Source organism: Solanum stenotomum, chromosome 4 (genome assembly GCF_019186545.1).
Source record: "Solanum stenotomum isolate F172 chromosome 4, ASM1918654v1, whole genome shotgun sequence".
NCBI classification, from domain to species: domain Eukaryota; kingdom Viridiplantae; phylum Streptophyta; class Magnoliopsida; order Solanales; family Solanaceae; genus Solanum; species Solanum stenotomum.
Window position 1 is genome coordinate 63,229,295 of NC_064285.1, and position 17,944 is coordinate 63,247,238.

The 17,944-nt window shown below is 27.4% G+C and overlaps 1 protein-coding gene across 1 annotated transcript; it reads left to right on the top strand.

Moving 5' to 3' along the window:
- Nucleotides 1-11,999: 11,999 nt before the first annotated feature.
- Nucleotides 12,000-13,520, top strand: LOC125862587 (probable sugar phosphate/phosphate translocator At4g32390). Its single transcript, XM_049542699.1, has one exon. The coding sequence runs from the start codon at nt 12,201-12,203 to the stop codon at nt 13,251-13,253; it is 1,053 nt and encodes a 350-aa protein (XP_049398656.1). The 5' UTR covers nt 12,000-12,200; the 3' UTR covers nt 13,254-13,520.
- The last annotated feature ends 4,424 nt before the right edge of the window (nt 13,521-17,944 follow it).

A 17,944-nucleotide genomic window follows, 5' to 3' on the forward strand; every position in this document is an offset into this window, starting at 1 on the left:
AAAAAGGCATTTTTGTTGTATAACAAATCTTGTTTAATTCTCTAAACATGGTGATTAATGGAGTTGGTGGACCCCACCACCAACACAATTGTAATGAAAGGAATAATCTCTCTCTTTTTAAGGGAAAGATATTATTCTATGATCATGTTCTTAATATATTCTAGTTCAAGAAATCATTTATCTATAGAATAGAAGTTATTTTAGTAATACCAGTCTCGAGTTTGAGTTTTAGATATCTCTTTTAAAAGGAAAGATTCTTATTCTATGATCATGTTCTTAATATATTCTAGTTCAAGAAATCATTTTTCTATAGAATAGAATTTTTTTGTTGCGAGTGAAATATCTAAATGAGTCCAGTAGTAATGTGACTTGAATTTAGTGAAAGCTCCAAGAATGGTGGAAAAAGAATAACAAAATGGAAAAATCCTTTTGGCCAAGAAATTTGGCCAGAATGATATTTTATCTATGTTATTTTATTTTTTAAAATATTTTTACCCTTTTAACTTTAATATTTTTTAACTAAAAATGAAAAAAGATCAATTTATTTTAAAATAAAAAATATTATAGTTTTTAAAAATTTTTGACCAAATTTTATGGCCATTTAGCACTTTCCTAACAAAATTATTTTAGTGAGAGGTTTGAAGGTGAATTTTGGTATATTTATTTTTATTGAAAGATTAAAGAGAAGTAATAATAAAGTTAAATCTAGTGTTGGTGATTATCTTCTTTTTTTTAATTTTTGGGACGTATAATATGCGTGAAAGTAATAATATTGTTGGGTTTGAGTAGCATTAAATTTTTTCTATAATAATGTTGTTTTAATTGTTATATTGAATTATTATTATAAAAATAGATATAATGTAACATAATATGAGTAATCACTTTTAACAAAAACTTGACCGTCATGGTTTTTTTTTTGTAATTTTTATAATTTAATTTAATTTTAAAAATTAATTAAATTCACCTTAAAAATAAAATGTGACAATTATTTTAAAACGTATCTGACGGGAAGTTTTAGTGAAAGGGTAGTTTATGATGTTGATGTACATGTAAATGATGTAATCAATTTTAGGACCCTCATTTACGCCATGACTTTAAATTTATAATAATTTGGGATATTTTTTTATTATTATTATTAAAAAGAAAGAATGGTGCCTTCATTTATGATTTTTGACTTATATTCAACTCCCTCGTCTTCAATTTTGTAACACAAATTATTCAATGCACAATTAAAATGACACCAATTAAAGGTCATAAACATAGCTAATTTCTTTGGTTGTTGGGGTTACCATCACCCTTTTTAGACTTTTATTTATAAAATATGAAATATATTATTATTAATATTAGTATTTATAAAAAAAAAAAATCACATATTAATTAATGTTTTGTATAAAATAATAAATTATCTCTAAAAATTTTAATTTTAAAAGCTAAAAAATGAATATTTATTTTTAATTTTGATACAAGTAAAATTACACGGAGGAAGTAATATTACTATTTATTAGAAGTGAGAATTGAGGTGTACCAACACTGCACTATTAAATTGTACAAAAGGGATCATGAATTGTACTATATATGTTTGGCCTACTTTATTGTTGAATCAACATGTGGATTGCATGTGTTTCAATATTTTAGATACAAATAATTCCCTACAATTTTCAATGTCTTCACTATTCCAATTCTCTCTTTTTTTTATTTTACTCCTATTTAGAAATGGGAGTTTGGGAGGACCAATATTGCACTAAAGAGTTGGACTAAAAGCTATAGAAATTGTACATTGAGGCCCACCAAAAAGATGAACTATTCTTTTTTTCTACTTTCCATTCTCCCCTTTTACTCTCTTTAGTTTATCTTTCATCTTAAAGTTTTCATACATCTTTAAAATATTTTGAATTATTAATTATTATGAATTATAATGTTTTGATTTTTGCATAGTTTACAAATATATAAATTTCATTTTAAAAAAATCGAAGATATCATACGCAAATTTATGGTCAAACTTAAACTATTTGATTCTTGAGAAATAAAAAGTGTCACATAAAATGGGACAGACGAAGGATAACTCTCAATTAAATTTATTTCACTTTTTAGTTTCCATTTTTAACATAATTTTTGAAGTTGGATTTGTAGGAATTCTATAGTAGACCCATTTAAATTTGACTTTTTTGTTTTAAATTAGAGAACTTGGCCGCACTTCGCACGATCATTAAAATTAAATATTTTTGATTAATTTTATATTTACTCTGTTGTTTAATCGTAATATTATTATTTGTTTTAATAATATGAAGATTGTGAAAAAAATAAAGCTTCACAAATTTTACATCTATTAAATGAGGAAGAATATATTTTTTATCAAATAAGTTAAAATATATTTGCTAATAACAAATTCTTCCATTGCATGAAGTTGATCCTTTAATATATAATATATATTCCGGTGTACCATTCTCCTTAAATGTCTAAGAAATATCTCATAATGTCAAATAACACTGTAATACTCCCTCTGTCCCTAATTACTTGTCCACTTTTAAATTGACACATTTATTAAGAAATCAATTAATGACATAGTGAGTTTATCATTTTACCCCTATTAATTATGAAGTAGATGAAAAGTTCTGCAATTTTCAAAGTAATTAGTCATTTAATTGAGGGTATAATAGGTAAAAAAATATTCTTTCTTGATTTGTCAAAATGGACAAGTAATTAGAGACAACTATAAAAGGAAAAGTAAACAAGTAATTAGGGACAGAGGGAGTACTAAACAAATGCATCAACAAATGAAATTTATATTAAAAATATATTGAATAATGACGTAATGATACCTTAATAGAATTTCCTATTCATTTTAAAAAAAAAAACCTTCACCCTTTCAATTTCGTTATATCTTCTTATTTAGTAGAAGAATCATCATTTATTATATTCTACTCCACCTTAATTTGTACCATCAGAGTTTTAAGAATAAACATTAAATTTTAAATCGAAATAAAAAATCATTGAAAAATGACAGAAAAAATAATAATAGTATATGAAAATTAAAATAAGGTGCAAGAAAAGCCTTTTCACGATAATTTTTTGAAATATATTGATAACAATTAAAATGAAGCTGTTATTTTATCTTTAAAATTAAGTTTGATTGAATTGAATTAGTACAATGAGAAAAAATATTAAACTAATAACTTTTTAATGTTATTAAATGCATTTTATTTTTAATTGAGTAGTAGATTAAAAGTTCCGAATTAGGATATTAAAATAATATCTTACTCTCTCCTTAATTATTATGGTATTGCAAACATTTATTTTCCTTAAATGGTGATTCATTTTCCATTTACAGTTATATCCAATTAATTTCTAATGTATTGAATGTGGTTATGGGATATTGAAATAATATCTTTATCTTTCCTTAATCATAATAAAATTATAATTTAACATTTATTTTTCTGAAATGATAATTTTGTTTTAATTCCTAGAACATATTGTTTACTATATTGAATGTAATTATAATAAAACATATTGTATTTAGTATGACAAAAGAACTCAAAAATTGGAGAAATTAGATAAATAGTAATCTTAGCTTCTAAGAAATGTCACATCATCATTTACATATCCAACTTTATATATATAAAAGAGTTAAAAAAGAAAAAATAAGTGATTTAAGAAAATTATATAAATAACATTAATGATGAGATGAAGATTAAGAAAAAACGTCAAATAAATTAGTAGTATTGATGATGATAAAAGTTAAATAAATCATTTTTTCTATTATTTAAATTTTTAACATAAATTTTCCAATCTTTTAAAAATAAAAATTAAAAAAAAAATCGAGGCAATAATTATTTTAAAGAAAAATATAACCAAAATTGTCAGAAAAAATTGATAAAAATAAATAAGTATCTATTACTAAGAATGGTGTCACTACATTTTCTATTTTAACTTTATTGTTACATATGGATAGAAACTTTTAGAAGAAGAAATGATCCAAAAATTTAAAAATAATGATTCCTTAAATGGTGATTCCTTTTCCATTTACAGCTTTTCAATTAATTTTTAATGTATTATATATGGTTATGGATATTGGAATAATAATTTTATCTTTCCTTAATCATAATAAATTATATTTTAACCTTTGTTTTTGTGAAATGATAATTTTCTTTTCATTCGTACAACATATTGATTAATATATTAAATGTAATTATAATAAAACATGTTGTATTTAGTATGACAAAAGAGTTCAAAATTTTAAAAAATTAAATAAATAATAATCCTAACTTCTAAGAAATGACACATATATATATATATATATATATATCTAAGAAAATGATATAAATTACATTAATGATGAAATGAAGATTAAGAAAAGAAGTAAAACAAATTAATAATAATATTGATGATGATAGGAGTTAAATAAATCATTTTTTATTTTTTGTAAATTTTCAATATAAATTTTTCAGTCTTTTAAAATTAGAAAATGCTAAAAAAAAAAAACTAAAACTAAAAATCGAGGCAACAATTATTTTAAGGAAAAAATAACAAAAAATGTCAGAAACATTGATAAGAATAAATAAGTATCTATTGCTAAGAAGGTGTCATCCCACATTTTCTATTTTAGCTTTATTATTACATATAGATAGAAACTTTAAGATGAAGAATGATCCAAAAAATTTTAAAATAACAAATCAATTATGTAAAAATACATGTGTAATTCTTATAAAGTTATAATAACTAATTTCTTCAAATGAATAATTAAATGAAAGAAAAAAAAGTAATTAAGAAAATAATATAAATAACACTAATTATGAGATTAATAGCATTGATGAGGAAAGGAACTAAATATGATCATCTTTTTAAATTCTTTTTTAAGAAAATATATATAAACTTTAATTAAAGATAAATAAATAAAAAAAAACTTTAAAGATACAAAAAATCAACACAAAATAAAAGAAGAAAGAAATTAGAAGAATAATGACGTTGACAGAAATAATATCTAATTTTCTCTCTTTTCAAATCACAAAATCAATTTTTGCTTGTTCTCCTCCTAATTTGATACGAATTCCATAAATAGAATGATTTTTTCTCCAAATATTTCTTCTTACCCTTTGAAACACTAATCAGCCTTCTTATAAATTTGTTAACCACAATGAATTTTCTCTCCTTGTAGGAGGAATAAACATTTTTTCAAAAAGTCTTTTATTTTGAAAAGAACTTTTTGTTACATAATCTCTTTCTTTACATCAATGTCTTCACAAGAATCATGAGATATTCTCTCTTTCTCTTTTGTTAAAAAAGTTACATGACCTAGAAATTTGATGGACATCTTAGCGACAGAAGTTGATATCATATATTGATCATCATCATCGTCAGAAGAAGAAGAGTCAAAGTGAAGAAATTTGTTTTTATTTGTTACAAATGGTCAACTATTTTTTTAATTTTATAGGCTAAATAATTATAAACAGTTATGAAAAATGAATAGTTTTTATCTTTTCATCTTCCATTTTCATTTACTTAAATCTATATTAGTGTATTGGATGTTGTAAAGGGCATAATTAATCGGGTATGATATAAACACTTTTTTTTTAAAATACAAATAAGAAATACAGAACAAAGATAAAATGTCAAAAAAAGGAGAAAAAAGATGAATAGAAATACTGGTCATAGAGATGTCGCATCAGATTGTCTATATTCAGCTTTATATATACATATATAGGTTCATGCCCTTAGATGTTATTTTATTACTTTAGCTGGCATCGACATTTTTGTAAATCTGATATCTACTTTGGAACATTTTATAATGTGGCATAGATTGATAATTGAGATCATAAATTTAAAAATAATAAAATTTAATTTAATATAATACTAATATCAATATCATAAAGATATATATATATATATATATATATATATATATATCATTTAAAAAATATATAAAAAGTATTATAAATTGTAATAATTAACCGCTTTATTTTTTTAAAATCATATAACTAATCTGATTTACACTCCAAAATTCATAGGTGTCACATAATTTAGACATTAATTCTTCATTACTCAATATATGTAATTATATCAATGACATATAAATTGAAATAAAAAAATTACATATTTTATTTGAAAATCACATAATAGTACTATAAGGTATAATAATTAACAACTTAACATATTTTAAAATTTTAGTTGACTCTCCAAATTCCATATGTCTCATGTAATTGAGACAGAGAAAAACATATATTGGTTTAAAATTAATAAAAATATTATAAATTATAATAATTAACAACTTAAAATTTATAAAAAAAATCCTTTAAAAAAATTTAGTTGGCTCTCCAAATTCAATCGGTATTACAATAATTAAAACATAGAAATTAACATAGATTGGACTCCTGCTNAGTATTATAAATTATAATAATTAATAGCTTAAAATATTTGAAAACATATAAAAAGTTTTTGTTAACTTTCAAAATTTCATCTATACTACATAAATTGGGAGAAATATAGATATATAGATATTTTAAGTTGCTAATTATTGTGAGTTATAGTACGTTTTATGTCATTTTCATATATATTACTTGCTTTGTCCTAATTTATGTGATACAAATGAAATTTCAAAAGTCAATGAATTTTTTATAAGTTTTTTTTTAAATTAACTTGTTGTTTATTGTGATTTATAATATATTTACGTAAAACATACTCTAAATAAAAATAATTAGTAACTTAAAATATATAAAAACATACTAAAAAATTGATTAACTTCAAAGTTCATATGTACCACATAAATTAAAATAGAAACAGTAACATATATTGGGCCCCGTGCTGGCACGGGGTCCCATATCTAGTAAAAGAAGAAGCAAAGGTTACCAGTAAAGCCCAACAAATTGTGCACTACTATTGTATTCCTTTTGTCCATATTTATTTGTCTATTTTTTATTTGACACACCTATTAAGAAAATAATAATTGGTATAATGAGTTTACCATTTTATCTCTATTAATTAATAGAATTCCGAAATCAATTTACTCATTAAATAGGTTCTCCCTTTTTCAAAAACAAGAACTCATAAATTGAGGGTATAATAAGTAAAACAATATTTTTTTCCTTGATTTGTCAAAAAGGGACAAGTAAAAAGAAACAGATAGAAGTATGAAAGAAAGAATAGTTATTGTGGGATAATTAAGATTTCTCCATCGTTATCAAAGTCTCGAAAGTAAGTTCATATGTACAGAAAAAAAAATATCATAAACGTCAGCCTTACAAATAAGCCAGATAATTTCCGATTCAATTTTAAACAAACGTAATATAAATATAAAACATCGAGTGAAAAACAAAACAAAATTTAGCTTTATTACTTCAAGTCACGTTATACATGTGGAGTTGCACGTTAAATTCACTTCCTCCAAAGTCTCAACCAATTACTCAAAGTGCAACAAATAACTAGCCAAGTGTACTCTTTCTATTCTTCTACCTTACCAAAAATTTAAAAAAAATCTACTTTCCAATAGTTAATTAGTAAATGATCTTCGTTTTATTATTTTTATATTTTATTTATAAATTTTATAGATTATAAATTTGAGTCTATCATTCTATTGTTGTTTGGATAATTAACTTTTTTAAGAATTATATTTGTACACTTTTTTAAAAATAAAGACAAAAATTTAAGCAAATAGACGGAAAAGTTTTATTTGTATAAATTGTATTCAATATTTATGAGTCCGACTAATTCAGACTTTGATCAAGAATAATTAGTTTTTAAGAAGAAAAAAAAGCTCTCTATCAAAAAGATTTTTGTTATCATGACTTGAATTAAAAAAAAATTAGTAAGGACGAAGGGGTCCAACCAGGAGCAAGTCTACCCTGATTGAGATTTTATCAAAGATTTCAAATAGTTTTACTTTATTTGGAATTTATTAGCTAAAATTGAAGATGAAAGTTGCATTTGATTATATTCATTTTTCAAGGTTCTAAAATTGCAATCTCTTTTGGGGGTCATGAATCTCCTAAAGGAATAGGAGAGAGCACTTCATTTGAAATTTATCGTGATGGATGTGTCAGGATAATAAGTGTATTTATTACTCCCTCTGTCCCAATTTATATGATTCACTTTCCTTTTTAGTCAGTCCCAAAAAGAATGACACATTTCTATATTTAGTAACAATTTAACTATAAAATGTCTATTTTACCCTTAATGAAATGATTTACAGCCACACAAATTTCTATCATTCATTTTGGACCACAAGTTTTAAAAGTCTTTCTTTCTTTCTTAAACTCCGTGCCGATTCAAACTATATCACATAAAATGGGACGGAGAGAGTACTTTTTTTTTAAAAAAAAATGTTGGTAAATTTTGTCTGAGGTTTTTTTTTTTTTTTTTTTTGGTTTTTGAGCAAAAAAAATAAAAGGGAACTTGAGTGAAGGACACACTGTATTTTAAACTAATTTTAACCAATTTTTTTAGGGGAAAAAAACTTACTTGTACAGAGTATTTTTTATAAATATATAATGTGTTTGTATAATAGTTTTGATGGATACTCCTTTTGTTTCATTTTAATTGTTACCTTGAGTAGACATTTGCCTAGAATTTGTAACTCATAAGTTTAAAACTTTATTCATAAGTGATCGATACTCCTTTTGTTCCAAATTATGATTTCATTTATTTTGTTAAATATAAAATTTTATTTATAAGTTAATATCTTATATTAAAAAATTATTATAAATTTTGTGAAAAAGAGATTTATATTCTATGTGAATAAATTATTTATACCGCGTGAAAGCATTATATTAAAGAATAACTAGTTATTACTGTTATTGACCTTTTGAATCAGTAAATATTTGTAGAGTTATATGTTTTCGAAAACTTATACTACATGGTCACAAACATTTAATTATAAAAAGAAAATTAAGATACTAATGTGACACCTCATGATTTATTCATACCTTGTTTATGAATATTATGTTTTGCTCACTTAATAACATAATAAGGTGAAGTGCGATTGACGTGTATTAAGTTTGAGTCAGATTAATAAGCTTGTTAACTGTCTATTTCATCAACTCTGAAGGTTGGAAAGAAGACTCTATTGAGAGAGCAGTAAAAAAACGTTTAACTGCTAAAATGTCCTTCAACAACAAGATTCAATAACATCCTTTCTTCTTATTCCATAAAAATTAGTTGCTGACTCAACCGCCCCTTGGGTCACTTATTTTTATCATTGTTTTTAGCATCGGTAATTGAAAAAGAGAGCCTAAATAAGCAAGTTTTAATAGTTTTCATAAATTGTGAGATATTTTATAGAGTACATTTTTTATCACACCTTTTTTATTTTGTTATCGACAATTGAATTTACAACAACAATTTAAATTTTAATATTATTTATTTATTGGGAAAGAACTTCAATTTACATGAGACTACATGCCTAGATTAAAATTTTATCAAAACTAACAGTTTTATTAAAATATAAATAAACATATCATGCCAACCGCCTTTTTCAAAATAATTTTTTAAATATATACATATTACATACCAATTAATACTATCTCGTATTCCAAGTATTAACTTTGCTTATATTGTAATCTTTCTTGCAATTATTGTGGCGTCATATTATATCTATATTACTCCATGACTTATGAGCACTTTTCTTCCTCTTGCAAACTAATACTAATAGAATAAATAAATTTATTTATTTTTGTTTTTCACTCGATATTCAATATCTTCATTAAAATTTGGATTTGCGTTGAAAAGTTCCACATTGTTAGACATTTGATAGAGTTGTAAGTACTCCTTCGTTCCTTACCATAGATCTCGAGATTGAAGTCAAAGTCCGCTAGATACAGAATCACCCCAGTGTGGAATTTTTCGACATAAATTATGTATTCTTTTAACCCCTCCCTAGGATGACTCCCACCCTTGATGCTCCTTTGATGACTTGAACCCACAACCTTAAAATTGGAGATAGAGATGGATGACTCGAATTCATAACCTCAAAATTGAAGATAAAGGTATTTACCATTTGAACAACTCTCTCACGTAGATTTATGTTAGATACTCCTGACATAATTTGTTTTCTTTGACTTTTTTTCCTCTCTTTTCATCCTAGAAAATGCAAAAAAAAATTGTTTTGTGTATTAAGCTAAAATTTGATTATCACTTTGATTTTTATAAATCGACAAAATTGCAATATAAAAGGAGATTATGTGGAGCATAAGTTTGTACTATTTTGCCAAACTTTTATTATTCGTTTAATTATTTTGTGAGATTGACAAAAATAGAACTTTCTCACTTTACTATAGTTAACTTTTACTTAATGAGTTTGCATTATCAAAATGAAATAAGCATTTCACCTTTTTTGAGTAATAATTCATTTATTCTTTCCATTTGATACTATACCCATAAACATAAATGATAAATAGAAAATAAACACCAAATAAAATAATAAAGATTCAAATTCAACAATTTATTAACTTGCGCATTTATTTATTACACAATTCATTCCGTCTCAGCAAACTTTTCAGTTATTGTGTTGTAAATAAAAAAAAAATTAGTGAAAATAATTTATTCGTCTATTAAAACTCTCGATTCGCGAAAAAGTCTAACATGGTTAGTTGCCCATGCCAAACTTGGAACTATAATTATTACAAGTACTCCTAGAAGCAACTAAGATTTGATATCAGAATTAGGATTTAAATTTGTAAGTTAGTGGTCCATATTATTATTAATTGCATTCACAAATTCTTTACAGTAATGAGTGCAAACATTGTACTATAATAAAGATATATTTCATTTTAGAAAATTATTAATCCATGCATTAATTCAAATCTAAAGTGGCCACACATTGTAAAATTAGTTACAAACTTGTCACTAATATATTGCTAAATTATACAGAGTTAACATAATTTCATAATAATTTATCCTAAACAGAATTAGCGGTGAAATAGAAATTATGTCTCTATTGGCGTAAGTTTTGAGAAAGTAAATTATGCCTCGTGGATTATGAATTTCGTAAGGTATACTATTTTGAAATTAAACTTATGTCTTAATAACTAAGTTATTCTTTGCGAGTTTCTTTTATCTTGTAAAATATAACTTGTGCCTTTTGATTTTTTATTTTTTTTAATATCAACAAATATTTCCAATCATTTTAAATTATTTTAAGTGCTAGAAAATAAAAATAAAAATAACTAATTTGAAGGACAAAAATTAAAAACTACCTCAAAATAGGGGTATACACGTGAATGGTCCGTTGAAGCACTTTTTCAAAATGGAAATTCAACTCCAAAATGAATTTAACGAAAAGACTTAAATATGCTATCAATTTTTTTTTAAAAGTTCATAGATATGATCGGTTAAAAGTTCGGCTCATTTGTGCCATTTTTATTTGAGAAAAGACTTATTCATGCCATTATTTATTGATTGAAACACATATCAGTCGAACATTTGATAAACGACATAGATGAGTCATTTCTCAAAGTTCGATAGCATATTTGAGTTTTTTCCTTTTTTTTAAAAAAAATAAGACCTGATCTTCATTGACCATGTGCAAAAATATAATTTTGCAAAATCAAAATTGTTTTGAATTAACAAATAATGACATTGATAAACGTTTTTCTCAAATAAAAAATGACATAACTGAGTCTTTTTCCAAAATTCAATGACATATTTGAGTTTTTTAAATTTACAAGCAAACACTAATTTTGAAATTAAATAGGGAATTATTTTCTCTTCTCAAATTCGAGTAGGCGTATAAAATCACTTTACCACGAAACACTTTACCTCTTTCAACATGAGACTTTTCCTATTAAAAATCTATTTTAATATAAATATCTAACATCATACAAAATACTGGTCCTAGCCATTTAATCAATTTGACCCAAAAAATAAACTTGGTTTTCTCAACCAATATACTATTACAATATTACCCCTAAAACATGACTAAATCCAAATTTTAGTGCCAAAAAATTAAATTGTTTTTTTAGTATATAGTATTAATATAATCAAGAATGAATTAATTACCAAGTCAAAGAAACAAAATGAGATTCAGTTTCACCTTCCTTAACAATCTTACACATAAGCATATAAACTCTCTCCACTCTTTCTTCTTTGTCCTGTAACGCCTCCTCTTTCTCCTCCTAAATTTCTCTCTTTTTCCCCCAAATTCCCATTTCATTGATCCAAAAAGAATTGTGGGTGTTTCTTGATTTTGCTTGATTTTGAGTTGTTGAGTTGAAAAAATGGGAAAAGGTGGAAACTTGAGTGAAGGGGTTGTGAAAAAAATCTTGCTTTCATACACTTATGTTGCAATTTGGATCTTCCTTTCTTTTACTGTGATTGTGTACAACAAGTATATCTTGGATCGTAAGTTGTACAATTGGCCTTACCCAATTTCACTAACAATTATTCATATGGCTTTTTGTTCTTCATTGGCTTATCTTCTTGTTCGTGTGTTTAAAGTTGTTGAGCCTGTGACAATGACAATGGATCTTTATTGCAAATCTGTGGTACCCATTGGTTTGCTTTATGCATTTTCACTATGGTTATCGAATTCTGCTTATATATATCTGTCTGTCTCTTTTATTCAAATGCTTAAAGCTTTGATGCCTGTTGCTGTGTATTCAATTGGGGTTATGCTTAAGAAAGATACATTTAAATCTGATACAATGGGGAATATGGTGTCGATTTCGATTGGGGTTGCTATTGCTGCTTATGGAGAAGCTAAATTTGATACATGGGGTGTTATGTTACAGTTAGGTGCTGTAGCTTTTGAGGCTACAAGATTGGTTATGATTCAGATACTGTTGACATCAAAGGGTATTACGTTTAATCCGATTACTTCGTTGTATTACGTTGCGCCTTGCTGTTTGGTTTTTTTGTTCATTCCATGGATTTTTGTGGAATATCCATTGTTGAAGGATACATCTAGTTTCCATTTTGATTGGGTGATCTTTGGTACTAATTCGTTCTGCGCGTTTGCTCTGAATCTTGCTGTGTTTTTGCTTGTGGGGAAGACATCTGCTTTGACTATGAATGTTGCTGGTGTGGTTAAGGATTGGTTGTTGATTGCCTTTTCGTGGTCCGTGATTAAGGACACTGTCACTCCTGTGAATTTGGTTGGATATGGATTGGCTTTCTTAGGTGTGGCGTATTACAACCACGCCAAATTGCAGGCTCTTAAGGCGAATGAAGCACAGAAGAAGGCTTCACAGGCTGCTGATGAGGAGGCTGGAAGATTGTTGGAGGAAAGAGAAGGGGAGAATGGTGCTAAGAAGAATGAGTCTCAGGGTTGAGTTTACTTCGTATTATCCTTAGGTAGGATGACATTGAGAGGTGAAACCTGAAGATCAGACTATAACGTCCTTGTGTGGATGATTTAGGTTCTGTTTTTTAGGTATAAACCGTTTACATTATCTGTTTTGAGGATCTTATAATAGTTTTATTGCTCGTATTACCTTACCAGATCGTGCGTGTACTTGAGCATGACTCGAGGCAATTTATGTTTATTTTGACAGAATAGTAATACTAGAAGAGCTTTTACCGATGAAAGTAACTGATGCTCAGCTAAATATGTCTTTGTTTCCCTTTTCTTGGAATACTTTATTTGTCTTTAACTTCATTGCCTTAGGAGTTCAGCAAATGCAGCTGTTGTTTAAAGCTTTCCCTTTGAAGTGTTCAACATGTTAAAGTATCGATAGACATGTAGCAACCGATGATGTTGGTTATCTTCGACATGTTCAAATAGTTGACCTGAAATTTGGTAAGATCCAGTCTTGTTGATGTAACTATATTGAATAAACCATATTGTTGTACATGGTTTTCTTTGGTGTTTTCTTTGAGTCAGAGAAGATATCTATTTGTTTGGTATAGATGACATAATTCATATGAGTCCAACATGATACTTTCTGCAGTCCACTTAGCCGGGCCATCCTTTAGAAAGGATGCTTGGTTACTCTTTCGCGCTGTTTATTTAGCTTGAATACAAGTTAATGCTGCCAATTTTTCCGAGTTTGATCCCTGAGAAATGTTTGTCGAATTTTTCTCCTAAAGTCTGCCTCATTGGTTGATGATAGAGTAGGCTTGAATTTCTGGACTTAGAAGCAACTCTTTCAGGAAAGTCAGTTCTAGTAATGAAGTGATGAGAAATGGCAGTATATGCTTTTCTGAGCAATGTTATTGTGTAGGATATTGGTTGAAGATGGGAGATAAAGGAACTAGAGCTACTAATAAGTCATTGTAAACTACCAACAACAACAATAACAACATACTTGGTGCAATCACACAAGTAGGGTATGAGAAGGGTAGGATATTCACAAACCTTACTCCTACCTTTGTGGGGTTAGAGAGATTGTTTCCGATAGACCTTCGGCTCAGAAACACGATTATAAGAAAATAAGACAGCAAAAACAAAATACAAAGCCAATGGAGCAACAAATAGTAATATACAATGAAGAACAAAGAAACTATGTGATTCCTAAATAATATTAGAAATAAGGAGAAACAAAAAGGTTAGCCCCTGCCTCTTCCACATAAAGTGCGACAACACCCGGCTACCTACTAATCTTCGACCCCACTAAGCCGAAGTTGTTGTATGTCTTATCTAATCACTTCTCCCCAATTCTTCTTCAGCCTACACCTACCCCTCCTAACTTTTATTACATCCAAACTTTCACACCTTCTTACTGGCATATCCACACACCTCCTCTTCACATAATTTGAACCATCTCAATCTCATCTTGTCTGCCTCGGAGGTCACCCCCTCGAGCAAACTACCCTTGAGTCATAATTTGTAGCACTCAAATTAGTGTAAGAAGTAAAAGGTTATGACAACAATGAAAGATGTGAAATTTCCTAAAGTTGAGGCACCTTTGTAATGTTTACTCAAAGGTTGCATTTCATTACTTCAGTCTACAGCCTTGACTAGCAAAAAGTTTGTGGTAGGACTAGGTACAGTTCTCTAAAGTCAGATTATATTAGTTTGTGATTACAGGATATATTATGTTGTGTTTACTGTTTTCATGTCGAATAATTTGAAATTGAGGCATAATTATAATTATTGTTGTTGCCTCCTCGAGCGTCAACCCCATGGTCATACGTACACCAATCATGTTATTAGTGTTTAAGAAAAGGACATTGGGCTCGCAATTAAGCTATCTTATGAGGTAATAGACAGTAATCCATTCCCTCAACCAATTTGAGTCTGTAACATCCTCTGGCGCACAAGCCTGAATAGTTGGAGGGCGGACTATATAACCTAGGGGCTAACATTGGGTTAGCTCATAAGGTGATGATCATGTCTTATTCTGATCCAAGAACAAGAACATCTGTGACTCTGATACCGTGTATTCCAACAATGTATGCGTTTTTTAATTTGGGTGGTTTTTTTAAGGCATAATACATATATTGGACCCTAAATTTGGCTTCAAATTTTAATTTTGACCTCCAACTTTCATAGTGCACAAACAGACACTTCAACTATCCAACCTTTTAATAAATAAACATGCGAATCCTACTTGGCAAAACGTGTGATGTGCATGTATTCTGCGCGAGTTAGGAGTAATTTTCGAGTCCCACAACAATAAAAAAATGCTGAAATGACAACTCTACCCTCGGATTCCGGCCAATCTCCGGCAACCCAAAACCCTGTTCATTTTCTTCTTTTTCAGGCAAAACGCCACCACCAAATGACCCCCAAACAAGTACCTCCAACCTAGCCGTTCTCCTTCTTCCTCCACACCGGAGCACAACCCATGAAGCGAACGAGCTTTGAGCTCGCTAAATCCACCAAATACCCGATCCCAAACCCATCAGATCCGCCATCTTCGGCGAGAATCATCACGAAACAACACTGCTGCAACCAACAACTCGAACCAGACACAAAATAGCAACCAAATGACCCCCCAAACCCCATGAAAACAGACCCAACAACCACAAACACCTAAACCAAGAAGCCAGCTATCAACAAACCTCTAAGCTTCGTCAAACAATGAGCTCCAAGCTCTAAAAACCATTAGGAGGAATTAATTTTGATTCTTGTATATAAATTAAAATTAATTTTGATTTTTTTTAGTTCTAAAATGACGTGTAAAATATTTAATTAGTTGGCAACTATTGAGTGGCTCACTAATACACGTTGGAGCGTTTGCATTTCACACTCTTTGGCTGCAAAAATTGCGTGTTTATTTATTTAAAAGTTGGATAATTAAAGTGCATGTTTGTGCACTATGAAAGTTGAAGGTCAAAGTTAAAATTTGAAGTCAAGTTTAGGGTCCAATATATGTATTATGCCTTTTTTTAATTACACAGATGACTTTTAGAATTTTGGCCTTTAAAAAAATGATCTAACTAATGATGTGACCAAATCATAATTGACCACGTGTAAAAAGTAGTTGTGCATAATTGAAGTTAAAAAATAATGGTATGGGTGAACCTTTTCTCAAAATTCGATGACATATTTGAGTCATTTTCCTTATATTTTTCACACTGTCAATACACATACACAAACTCCCCTTAGTTTTAACAATAAAGACATAATATTTGATGTATAAGTTAGGTGTAGACCACAAAATTTAAATCCTACCTTTTGTCGTTAACAAATAGAGATGGCTAATAGAGCGAAACTGTTGTAAAGCAAATCTGCGTAAACCCACAAAACTTTTAGTCTGCCGTGCTTCGCATGAATCCGTCCTACATAAATTCGCTCCCGCATAATTTGCTTTAGTTAGTTGATATTATTATTTATTATTATTACAAAAACCTAACACTTGTAGCTTAAAAACTTGACAAAATTTCTCATAGCACAAAGTCAAATCTGACCTGTTGTCATCCCTACGAACAGAATTGTATATTTATGTTGGGAGTTAGGTAAAGGACGAGTCCATATTTCATATAATTCCGAACTTATGTGCTAATAAGAGTTAATATATACAATAACACACCAATATTTTTTTTGAGCAACTTTCACGTATAACAAACATAAAAAATATATTTATATGTTATAACTATAGTTTGTATAATTGCATTTCATAACAAATTTTATGTTTGCTATGGAGCTTTTGATTTGTATAATTCGTTAGAAACATCTGATTTTATACAAATTGTTCAGTTTTGTATAAATTCATTTATACATTGTAATTTGTATAATAAGATCTGTATTTATATAATTATAAGTGTATAGGATGAAAATATATGTATTTGTATTTATATATATACACTTTTCTCTCGCTTTATACAAACACAAACACATTTTATACATTTATACCGAAATGTATAAAATGACTAATTGTATATCGAAAATGACTAATTGTATACAGAATCAGATGACAAAAAATGGGATGTTTGCTGCGAATTACAATTAAAATAAACTAGGGAAAATGCATAAGTACCCCCCCAGCCTATACCCGAAATCCCAGAGACACACCTAACCTTTACTAAGGTCCTATTACCCCCCCGAACTTATTTTTTAATTAATTGTTTACCACTTTTCGGCTTACGTGGCAATATAAACCAAATAGGTTGAAAACTTTGTTCAACACGCGCCGGGCCCCACTTTTTCAACTTTTTAAAAAGTAGTTTTTACACTTCCCAAAATTCAAAAAAGCTATCCTATTATTTATAATATACTTTGTTAATATATTTTTAGTTAGTTTATAGATTTCAATGTTTATATATTTTATTTCAAATTTGGGCATGTAAAATTTTGTAAATATTATATATATAATTTTATTTTATTTATAGATAAAATTTTTTATTTATAATCTACTTTGTTAATATATTTTTAGTTAGTTTATAGTTTTCAATGTTTATATATTTTATTTTAAATTTGGGCTTGTAAAATTTTGTAAATATTATATATATAATTTTATTTTATTTATAGATAAAAAAATATTACTTATAATCTACTTTGTAAATATATTTTTAGTTAGTTTATAGCTTTCAATGTTTATATATTTTATTTCAAATTTGGGCTTGTAAAATTTTGTAA